This window comes from Cryptomeria japonica, chromosome 3 (assembly GCF_030272615.1).
Source record: "Cryptomeria japonica chromosome 3, Sugi_1.0, whole genome shotgun sequence".
Lineage (NCBI taxonomy): Eukaryota > Viridiplantae > Streptophyta > Pinopsida > Cupressales > Cupressaceae > Cryptomeria > Cryptomeria japonica.
Window position 1 is genome coordinate 728580955 of NC_081407.1, and position 12570 is coordinate 728593524.

General features: G+C 34.2%; 1 protein-coding gene across 2 annotated transcripts in view; it reads right to left on the reverse strand.

Moving 5' to 3' along the window:
* Positions 1 to 4001: 4001 nt before the first annotated feature.
* LOC131032470 (phosphoglucan phosphatase LSF1, chloroplastic) overlaps positions 4002 to 12570 on the reverse strand; it is a 185850-nt gene continuing 177281 nt past the window's right edge. For both annotated transcript variants that reach the window (XM_057963446.1, XM_057963445.1), the window contains one exon: positions 4002 to 4290. In XM_057963446.1, the coding sequence (XP_057819429.1) occupies positions 4275 to 4290 (16 nt within the window). In that variant the 3' untranslated portion in view covers positions 4002 to 4274. The remainder of the gene's footprint in view (positions 4291 to 12570) is intronic.

The window sequence follows — 12570 nt, forward strand, 5'->3', positions numbered from 1 at the left end:
GCTATGGATACTCCTATTAGGCTAGTGAGCACTAGGTCTCAAACAACTTTTCTAGGAAACATCTCATATTGAAGCTTATAGAGAATGACTGGGAATAAATATCAAGTGCTCATTGGGACAATTAAATGGGTGTTGGGTGAGAACTTTTTTGGCTCTGAAGATAGATACCGTGTGAACACGAATATTTGTTCTCGGTTCATGGGTTCATTAGTAGACATTAATCTACCAAAGCAACTCATCATTCATCTCAGTGATGATCTTTTTCCACAAATGTACCTAGGTGGATTGGATGAGGTGGTTGAGGTCATTGTTCCTTATGTGGGAATCCCCATAGCCTTAGACCTAAGGCTCTTTGTTGATCGTAGGGAGGTGGTTCCATGGCTTTTTGATATTCATTTTGAACTTCCATTAGTTTGTACATATCATAGGCTTGCATTTATTTATTTTAAAAATCTATAATTTTTTATAAAAATAAAACCAAATTGCGAGAATGGCCAATAGTTCAAGTTCAATGGCTGTTGATGCAAACAAAAAAATTAAAATTGATAAAGTATCTCCTTTATGGAAATATACTACAATGCTTGAACAACTTCTAGGAGGTGGGGCATTCCTTTGCAATTGTAATGAGTGTAAAGTCAACTTTAGAGCTTGTATAGTTGAGTGATAAATCACTTTTATGCCATAAGTGGGAAAGTGATTAGATCGTGTGAAGGGCCAACTAGGAATGAATTGTCAAATGAAAAAATATGCCATGCAAAAATATACAAATCAATGAATTTACCTAAAGAAATGCCATGCAAAAATAAGATCATGTCCTTTAGAAAAGAAAAGAAATTAATGAATTTACCTACAAATTCTCATTCAATAATGGCCTCCTAACATCCTTTCTTAGAGACTCTCTATCCAAGCAGAAGATCCCACTCCCTACAAAAGAGGCCCATCAAATAAGATATTTCAAAATAAAGCAAGAGACATTGCAGAGAAAAAAGTTGCATGTTGCATTTATGCCAATGGTCTTCCTTTCAACTTGGTGAGATCACCATATTGGTAGGAAATGGTGGCGACAATCAATAGTACACCTTCTAGTTTCACATGTCCTAGTATGAAAATGTGCACCACCTTATTGACAAGAAATTTTTTTTGTAGAGACATTATTCAAACCAATTAGGGATACTTGGATTGAAATAGGAGTTTCTATTGTTTCAAATGGATGGAAAAATCACAAAAACCATCCTTCAATAAATGTTATTGCAATGTCCTGCAAAGGGACAATGGTTTTGAAGGCAATTGATTGTGAGGGGCAAATCAAAGATGCAAAATTCATTTCTAAAATCCTTATTGAGTCCATAAAGATGGTAGGCCTTGAAAAATGTTGTCAAAATTATTACAAACAATGTGAAAAACTGCAAGGCTGCAAGTGTTTTGGTTGAGGAAAGATATGAATGCATTTTTTTGGACACCATGCATTGTAAACTCCCTTAACTTGGTGATGCAAGCAATTGGCACTCAAATACAGTAGGTGAAAGATATATACTAAGAGGGTGAGGAGATCCAAATGTTTGTGACAAACCACCATATGTCACAAGGCATTTTCAAGATTTTCTCGAATTTGGGATTGTTGAGTGTAGATTTAATTTAATTATTTAATTTTTTCTAATTTTATTTATGCCATCTTTAATATGTATTTAATATCTTTTAATGCGTTATTAATATTTTAACATGACCCTAACTTGTTGGGACAACTTGTGAAGGTGTGAGAGGCATTGGGTTCCTTGGTTATTACCAGCCAATTGGAGTATTTGGAAGCAATCAAATTTAGAGAGAGCCCAAAACTTCAAGTCAATGATTCTAGATGATGATTGGTGGTCTTATGTGAAATATCTCTTGAATTTCATAAAGCTCATCACATGAGTATTATTAGGCTTGCTAATACAGATCAACCATGTTTGAGAGAAATCTATGATGGCATTGACTCCATGATAGAAAAAATAAAGGGCATAATAACACATAAAGAGAATGAACCCAAAGAAACATTTTTCCAAAGTCACTAGAATAAGATGAATACACCATTGCACCTCCTTGCATATGCATTATCTCCCAAATACTATAGCTCCTAGATACTTGCTTTGCCAAGGACAACTCAAAAGATAGTGAGATTGATAATGGGTACAAGTGGGCACTCAAAAGACTCTTCTTAGATCCAAAAGTGGTGGAAAAAGTTAGGAAAGAGTTTGGCTTGTTCATCTCAATGCAAGATCATAGTATTTGTGCTCTTCAAGATCAATACATTGTATATGCTTGTACATGGTGGTAGCTCCATGGGAAATATTATTTGTTTATCCAACCTCTTGCAATCAAGATTCAAAAGACTCTTCTAAAATCTGGAAGTGGTGGAAAATATTAGGAAAGAGTTTGGCTTCTTCATCTCAAGACAAGGCCATAGTATTTGTGGTCTTTAAGACCAATACATTCTAGATGCTTTTACATGGTGGTAACTCCATGGGCAAGATTATTTGTGCATCCAACCTCTTACAATCTAAGATTCTATCACATATTTTTTAACATTCATATTGTAGACTTTAGTACTTAGTATTCTTTAAATTATTTTTTATTTTTTATTTTTAAGTTGTGTTGACTTTCTCTCCAATTTCAACAAGTTGCAAGCTCTTTTTCTCACTGAACAAAATTTGAGTACATACTCTTTTATACACTCAATGAAAGATAACTAGTTGATTGTAAAAAAACCCAAAAGATTTGGTTTATGTCCATTCTAATTTGTGTCTTCTATCACATAAACAAGAACACTACAAGGAAGGGTCAACAAAAAATTGGGAGATGGCCCCTAAGTGTACCAACTTGGATGCATTTATTCAAGAGCTTGCTAGTCACTATAGATGATGATGATGAGACACTTACACATGATGCACCTAGTGGGAGCGGCACTACATTTACTTGTGGTTTAATTGATGTTGAACTTGAAGCAAACAATGATCTTGATCTAGATCCTTTTGATGATTGATAAAGATTGAAGACAATTGTTGTTTTTTATTGTATTTATTTTAATTTTGTAATTGTAATGATTTTCATTTGAATCACGACCCTAGACATATATGATATATATTATAGGGCATATGACATAATATTGAAAGTTTGAAATATCAATTGACATTTACTATTTATCCTTATAACTATCATTTCGACATTTGACATTGATCAACGATGAAGTATCATACTATCAAACATATTTAATTTTACAATTTTGTATATTTTTTAATTTTTTTTGTATATATACATTGTACTCAAGAAAAAAATAATTCTATACTAGTGTACCTCTACCCATTCCCATACCAAAACTGGCAACTTAGTTTATTATCTTACATTTGTAAATAAGTTAATTTTTTTTCCAAAAAGAATATTTTCCTATAATATTTCAATATAAGATTAAGATGCATGCAGATATAAAAGTTTTATCAATTGATAAAAAATATATTCTCATTCCAAGACTACTGACCATATGTTTTAAATTCATGATATTTCTCTCTTAATCCATGCCTACCATCTATTAATAGTTATAATTTAAAATAGTTTATCTATCATTTTAGTAATTGTCAAATATCAATAAAATTAATCCATACTTTAATTAAAATCTATTTTAATATTAAAAAAAATTAAAATTTTCATATATAATATATCCTTATCATAGATACCCGTACCCAACTTCCAATTTAGCACTGATACCATGACTGTAACTTCCAGAGTCATTATATCGGGAAGGTCAGGTTTGATAGATATATTTATGGCTATTCTAATAATTGAACTCCGTAGCAATATGTTTAATCCAATAAGGAAGTTTTAATAACTAGTAGAAAGTTAGAAGGTTTATTACAACATACTTTGGATAAATAATGATATTATTTCTTCTGCAACAAATTTACAAAAACAATATATAAATGAGGCAATTATTAATACACATGCAAGCCATAAAAGCTTATGCCTATGTATATTGTTTGTATTCCTGTTGCTTTATTTTTATAAGTTATTAAGAATGCTTTAAGATTCATTATTTAAACAATCATCAGTTTTGCTTACCTACTCTTTATTCTTCTCTTATACACGATGGTTTATCAATCGAACCCACTAATAATATATACAAGTTGCAAACTCCACTTAAGATTTTGGAACTAATCTGATTGGACAAATTGAAAATGCTATTCTTCGAGCTGCAAATGCCAATGCGAACCTCTCATCCTCTGTTAAAGGCCTTTCAATTACTTTTATGACGGTAGGATCCTGCACAACAAATATGGCGGTTCAGTTTTGGAGTTACAGTAAGCTATACCTATTCAATGGAAATACAAAAAGCAAGGAGAGGATCCAAACATCTACAATAAATTGACCATTCAATAATAACATATAAGCCAAAAGAGGTTATAATAAGAATAAAATCTCATGTGCTTCATCAAGTGTCTTCCATGGAAATTAACATCAGAGAAAAGGAATTGTCCTTTTCAATTTAAAATTTGTCAAGTTCATTTTACAATACATGAAGACGAAATATTATTATCACCACACATAGTATTGGACTCAAATATTCTTAAAAATGTTTTTCTCCTATCTTTGTGAAATGGAGATATCATTTAGCTATGAGGTTCAACATGGGATTAATCTAGAAAACTTTGAGTAAAACTGTTGCTTGGGCTCTTCAAAAAAAAAGAGCAGCTTTTCTTCTAAAATCTATTTCTGAAAAGAAATGTAGAAGAGGATTTTGAAATCATTACCACTACTGTTGAATATATAATCTGCTCCCCTTCATTTAAATTTCATACAACTGAACTTCAATGGCAATAAATTATTAACCGATGTTTAACAACATGTAACTGTATTATTATTTGCCTATATTATATACCACTCCATCCCACAAAGACAAGATTATCTCATGCAAGCATGTTTCATGCCAAAAATTTGTGGCCATTGAAGTTTAGCTGTACAAAATTTAAACGAAGGGAAGCAGATTATATATTCAACATCAGTGGTAGGAATTTCCAAATTCTTTTCTATATTTCTCTTAAGAAAATAGATTTCAGAAGAGAAGAACTGCCTTTATTTTCAGGTGCCCAATAAACAGTTCTACTTCAAATTTTCTAGATTGATCCTATGAACCTCATAAAACGGTATCTCGTTCCACAAAGGAAGAGAATAATCTATATATATAGTTTGCATAGATTAATGTTTATTCAAATTAATGACTTTAGATAAATGTTAATTTTAAATAATAACTTGGATTAATATTTTCAGACTGTTAATCTTAGATTAAATATTTTAGACTAATATTTATTGAGGAATTATTTACTTAGGATTATGATTTCTTGGATAATATTGTGAAGCTCGATGCCCCAACGAATCTGTCTAGGTGAATAGGGAAGCACTGAGGCAAGGCAAAATCTAATAGAATATACCTAGGATTAACAGAGCCTAAACACAGAATAACTACTCTCTAGATGCCCAATTCTAATGGGTGCAAACTAAACAAACTTGCAAAATAAAAATGATGAAATTTCAAATATCAAATTTAAGTTATCTACTTTTCCACCAAAGGGAAGTTCTAGGGAGTTCTAGAAAAAAGATAGTGGCTTTCATCATAATCCATTACCCTCTCTCTTCTTTAATCATTCTCCTTTGTCCAATTTAAGACCATTAAAAGGCACTGCTAAGGGAGCATCAAGACCATTTTTTACGCATAGCAGTCATTCCTCTTTTTGAACTACAGATATACAATTATTAATGAAGAAAAATCTCTTCTACTTTTGTGTACTAATACGAAATTAGCTTTGTTAGCAATAGAACGACCATAAATCATCTTCTCCAACTTCTCCACCCCACAATTGGATGATTGATGAGCCATCCTATTTCTTGTACTATTGATATGATATCTTTAACTTCCTTGTTTCCATCTAGGTCTCTTGAATGATAATTGCTTATTTCCCAATAAATAAATTCCCCATTTTTAACTGCTTCAATAATTAACACCGAGGGATTTTTCATTGTCCATTTTTCTTAGTCACGTATTCCTTCCTTTTGCCTTATTGTTTGTAACTCTATATCCAGCTAAAGTGGACTAAAAACACTAATAGAAGTTTCCCATCTTCAGTTCAAATGATCCCTCTTGTCAATCTTGGATTTCCTTTCGTAGTTTCATCAAAATTGAAATCACCCAATTTCTAAGAGGCTTCTTCCAGACATACTTAGGCTTTTCAGCCTTTTCCAACCAAACCCATTATTGGTCACTTTTATGTCATGGGTTTAGGAGAAATTGACATAGTATTGAGCATGCAATGTATTCTATTGTAGAGTTCATTATGGAGTTGAAATCCAAGGAAAAAGAGGTAGTTCTTCGAGTCATCGAATATGAAGCTCCAAGAGTTGTCATGGATAAGAGGATGGAACATCAAATCATGACTTCATCCATGGGTGAGACATCTTTTTATGATGGTATTTGATCTACTTTGGATCAGCTTTGCATGGTGTTTGATTTTGCACTTCCAAAATTGCCATTGAGTAGAGAGTACCACAAAGAGTTAAGGAAGAACTGTGTTGGATATATCCTTTCTTTGAGGAAGCTAGAGACACCACAGAAGATTTCAAGGAGAGGTTTACATGAATATTAGAGTAGTGTAACATAAGCATGGTTGGGTAGCTTTAAATTTGGATATTTATGCAAAGGATCACCAACAAGACATTAGGGGAACAAGTGGTGATATTATCCTACTGTTAAATGATAGAAGAAATATTCTTAGGAGATAGGACAGCTATTAGCCTAATTTCCAGCCTTAAATACTGCTGTTATAACTATATCAGCCATCAAATTACTTCAGTTGCATTCATACAAGTAGTTTTGCGGGTGTTTTTAGTCTTGGGATGGAGTACTTTCCAATTTGTGGTTGCTATTGGAGTATTTTTAGTCCTTGCATGGCTGTTCTCAGCCTCTGCATTGCTCACATTGCTAATTTTTTGCAAGGAATTTTCAATCCAGCTGCTGTACCATTTTCACATAGCTGGTTTTGAAAATAGCAGATCTTGAACTGCTGTTGTCAATCATGAACAACTACAAGTGTGCACATTTTAAGAGGGTTTTATTAATTGGCAATGTTTGTGGAACATTTTAGCTATTGGGGAAAATCATTCTAGCCACCATAATACTGATTTGGTGAGATTCTAGGTGGTTAGTGGTTGTTTTAACTTGTTTCCAGCTTAATTACAATTTAATTTGTGCCATATTTTGGAGGGTATATCTTGCATCATATTTCTAAGACATTTAAAACTCAAGGCTCTTACTATGAAACTCAAATAAGTGTTATGGATCCTTCATCATATAGGAAGAACAAAGTGGTGCAATAGAAACACAATGGTGAGTACATAAGGAAGCTCTTGGCATTATGGAAGTATGGGTGTCTTCAATCATTGAGATGAATGCATGATTTGTCATCAAAGTGAAGAGGATGATCTTGAGAGTGGGTTGGCATGATTTGTAATGAAAGCAAAAAGGATCATCTTGAGAGTGGGTTGTATTCATTGTCTACTCCTGTTCAAGATTGGAAGGAAACATTTAGGGCTCACCATGGATTTTACTAAGGTTTGTATTGCAGATCATGCACATTTCTTGGTGGTCAAATTGTTTTCTAAGTTGCAAAGGTGCATACAAATGTTATGGGTAAGGGACATGGGAGGCGTTGTACTTGATGGCCAAAGTTGTTTCACTTGTCTGGGATCTAGACTCTATGAGTAATACCTCATGGTTCATAGCATTGGCAAGGTATTGTTTGATCATTTCGATCCACAATTGCTCAAGGGCAAGCAATTATGGGAAGGGGGGACTATCATGTCCCCTTTTCGAATATAGTGCCACGAAGAAGACCACTAGTCTATCCCTATTTCTTGTAAGCTAAAGGGCAATGCAATGGAAAAAAATTTAATATTATTTTAAGTTTAGATTGGTAAGTTTTAATTTAAGGGGCATCTTAAATAATATTATTATTAAAATAATTTGTTTTCAACACTAATGAGGTAAAATAAAAATATTTTGCTTGTTCAAGTGGGCGGTTAGAGCTCTCTCTCTTATATATATATAGTTAAAAAGTTTACAAAGTTAACCTCACTTAGTGAGAGACAACATAAACCAAAAGAAAAGCCTTTCTCAAAGGCCGAAACAAAGATGAACAGAACATAGGCTTCATCAATATTCAACAATGGGCCGAACAACAAACAAAATGTCCAAACTATAAAAAAACAACTAAACAATTCCCTAGTTTCAAATAGCCCAAGACATAGACCATGAGGACCTATTGCAATTATCCACCAAGAAGGTTCATGTTTGAGACCATAGGAAAGCTAGAGAAGCCCACAACAATCTAGGTTGTAAGACTTATCTTCCAACTTACCAATATAACTTACTTTGCCAAGAATTTAATTGCCTTTTTTGCTTTAACAACATTAAATCTCTCTTTTCCAAGGAGAGAATTTCATTGGCCTAAGTAGCTCAAGCACATTGAATCCTATAGGTTGATTTCTCCCTAGCAGAGCAAAAATACTTCTAAAGACTAGCCACCTCCTAGACCAACTCCTCCATTCTTTTTTCAACAATCCTCACTAAGTTGAAAGAGGTGAGGCCACAAAAATCACATCTTGTGACAGAGAAGCAAGTCTTTCCATCGAATATTTATCAACCACCTCATCCAAATTGGCCTTGAATTTATACCAAATGTAATAATTTCCCAAAGCCTTGTAGATTTCTTTATCAACAATTAATAGGAGTAAATTTTCAACAAACATAGAAGATATTTCAGAGTTTACCAGGTGCCTTGTGGTACCTTCAATGAAATCAGTCTGCACGACCTCCACAATCACCTCCAACATTTTGTCCTCTCAAAAAAAGAAAACCTTCCTCAACCTAGATATTGTGATTTCTCCATGAAAGGCCATCTGTCTAATAGAAGAGTGTATAACAAGGGCTTCATGACACATTGAACACCACAACAAAGATACCCTCAAGAGAATGGCTCAAGAGAATTCCATTCCTTGACAAATACTTTGTCTACACAAATGAAAATGAATACAAGTACTCACCAAGAAATCATTATCCACACATCCTTTGTTTTCACCATGTTTGAGCTTGATGACAACCAGGGGTGATATCATTACTTAATAAGGATGGAAGCTCTGGTCACCTTGTCAAACCTTTGACCACTAATAACTCTTGTTATTGATCAATACCTTTGTTAGAAAAAAAGTTTGCCATGACATTCCCTCCCTATAACAATGTTGGATAACATAATTCAAAAATGCTATCCAAGATGGTCCAAGCCTTATTTAAGATATTCATTATGCTCCAATTCAAAGAGTGTGGCTTATTAAGCATATGGTGACCATCCATTGAGTCACCTTTGCTAATGGTATTGTTGAGGTTGCATGCTTTGATCAATTGAAGACCAAGAAGTAGAGTTTCTGCCTTTTCTTCATTACTAGTCCCAAGATGTAGCCTTTTGTTGCTACTTTTAACACCTTAACAAAGGAATCATAGATGTCACAACCAACACTTGAAGGTCTTGAGTTTCCACGAGAGGCAACATCGAAGTTTAATTTCCACATACTAGGTTGAGGTGGGAGCCATTTGAATTGAGAGCGATTAATCAAAATATAGGTTGAATTGGAAATCCAATGAATGGGAGGGAGGGATAGATCCTTCCAATTATTCAACATGTCTTTGTCCTGTGAGGAGAATGAACACTTTTGAGAAGACTTACATGCAATTGTACTCATAATAATTTTTGTGATAGCAATTTCTAACTTTGAAATCAAAAAATCCCACCCACATTCTTTTCCTTGGAAAATTCTTCAATTGCTCTTTCCAAACTATCCAAATCAGCAATGACGGTCTAGATTTCCATAAAGACAAAAAATATTGAGTTGGGATTTCCATCTATCCAACAATAGAGATGTTGAAGCAAGGTATTTAGGATGGAGAAATCTCCTTTCAATTTATTGATTAACTACTCTTAGCATTAGAGAGAGCACCAATTAATTAATAAAAGCTAATTTATTTCCTCGTCTTGAAGGCAAAGAGGAATAAAGCTTGTCATTTGTAAGAACCTTTTTCTTAATTAGCACCCAAGCAAAAGCTCCAACTTTACATAAACAATCCTTGTGCCAACATTTCTTCACTAGCCGCATAGAGTCTTCTAGGTCCCTCATGAGAGAATCATAGCCAATCTTGACTGAGTAAGAGTTGCTTTTCAAATAGGTTCGGTTTAAGTCATCCTCTTGCTCATTAATATGAACTATGGTAGAGTTGAGAATGTCTTGGATGGTAGTTACTTAGTTCAAAGGGCCAACATTCTAAGGAATAGCTTTCAATTTGTAAAAATTGATGCCATTTTAAGTAGAATTTTACACATAAGTTTTCACTTTAGACCCCCAAAGATTAGTTAAAAAGTTGTTACATCCTCCAAATCATTTAAAGCTCAATGCTCATTCTAGGATTCCAACTAGAAGTCAGATTTCCTCCAATTATTCACTTCCCATGATATGTGATTTGTAACTGTGTTTGAATTTAAGAATAAAGTTCCTAATGTGAGATCCCCAAGGGGAATTAGGAGATCTTGGGACCTTTAGGCATTGGGTGTGTCATTTGTGACCTTTGACTTGCTCAACAAAATTTTAATCTTGGAAGCACATGTTTTTGAATTTTACAGGACTTTTTGGAATGCTAGAATCTTCATGCCAAGAGTGTAATATCCCCTGTCCAACGAATGACTGAAAACAAGGAATATTTTGCTAAAGGTCTCTGATTTCAATCACATGAGCTGCTGATAGGTTTGTCTCAGATTTCAGGGCATGAGTTATCAGCTACTATGAACAATTTGTAAGAGTCTAAGATGCACCAAACAATGAATTCAATACCCAACTAGACTCTAAGATAACATTTTTAGATTATAGACATTATGACAAACACTTGGTACGTGTCCTCAGAAATGGATACCATGAGATGTAAAACCAAATGCAAGCTTCTATTCCCCTTATTCAAATCATGTGCTCATTACAATGTGACTACAATAAATATGATCTCAATTGTCATCTTATTAACTATCAACAAATCAACCAGTCTGACTACATATGACAGCCATCAACACATAACCAAGAAGTAGTACATGTAATAGAATGGAGAACCTGGTAACAATCTGCTTGAAGAAGGAAGCAATATCCATGATCTTAGTCTCAAATCAAATCACCCTTGAAGCTGCCTTTGTCACTGTAAAATGTGGACTGAGATCATGAGTTAGGACAGTCGGATTCACCTTAATATGCCTTCAAAATTATCGGCTTGCAGAGTGGGATGAATCGCCCTCTTGAAGGTGAAGTATGGAAGCCCAACACTCGTGCTAGGAATCAGTATGTGTGGTTACAGCAGTCTGTTCGACTTTCTGATTATAATTTGTAGGTGGCCGATACTCATCCAATATGTCTTCGAATTATCACCTAAAGCATCGCCTTAGTCCCCTAACCAAAACGATGTTCTTCAATATGGCTTTGGAGCTCCCTTTGGAAGGGTATGGGTGAAAACGTGAGTAGGCAGTCTGATCACAACTCTGAGAAACTCCTGATTGGTAGCCGAATTTTCAATCAAAACACCCTTGATATGTTGCTAGAGGAACTGTCTCCTAAATGCCCCACTCTAGAGTGAAGATCAGGGTATATTCGGCATGATATGAGCAAATCGTGGTTGAAGATGCAGATCGGATTCTTGCTTCAGACTCAGAAAATTGGTAACCAGCAGGTACAATTCCTTCACACCTCCTTCAAAAGGTACGGTTTCCACTCCTTAGTCAAAATCGATAGGCAATTGGTGGCTAAATGATCAATCTGAAAATGTCTGAAGCAACCACCATGAACACCAACAAAATTCTTCAATATGCACAAATATGGAGATTGAAATATCTCCGTCTCCAAATGCAACCCTTCGGAAGGTCTCTCACTCCCTCAGTTATGCTTGCCAATGGGAGTTTCCGTTCCCAAAGACTCTAGTCTGCAGACACCCTGCGGTCCTACAAGACCCAATCAATTCAACAATTCCAAATCCAAGCCTGCCTTCCAACACTTACCCTCTTCTATTTATCTTTTTTCATAACCCATCATGAGAGGCTTCTAGAAGAGGGTAGGTACACTTTATTTATTTTATTAAGTGACTATTTAATTAATATTTTATTTTTATACTTTAGTCACTTTTAATTAAATTAATTAAATATAAAGTCACTTTTTAATAAATAATTTATTTTAATGACTTTATAAGAAATTAATTTAATTAATTTCTCCTTATAGCTCCTATTAGCCTAAAGGCTAAAATTGGGGACATTACAAAGAGGGAGAGAGCTAGGAAGTGATTAGAACCTATTCCAGGGATGATGAGACAATCCAAAACAAAGCCTTGGATGATACAATCCAAAGAAAGAAGAAAATGACCTTTTTGCAATGTTTCTAGACAGGGTCTTCAATTATTCCAAGTGAAACTACCATTTTTTG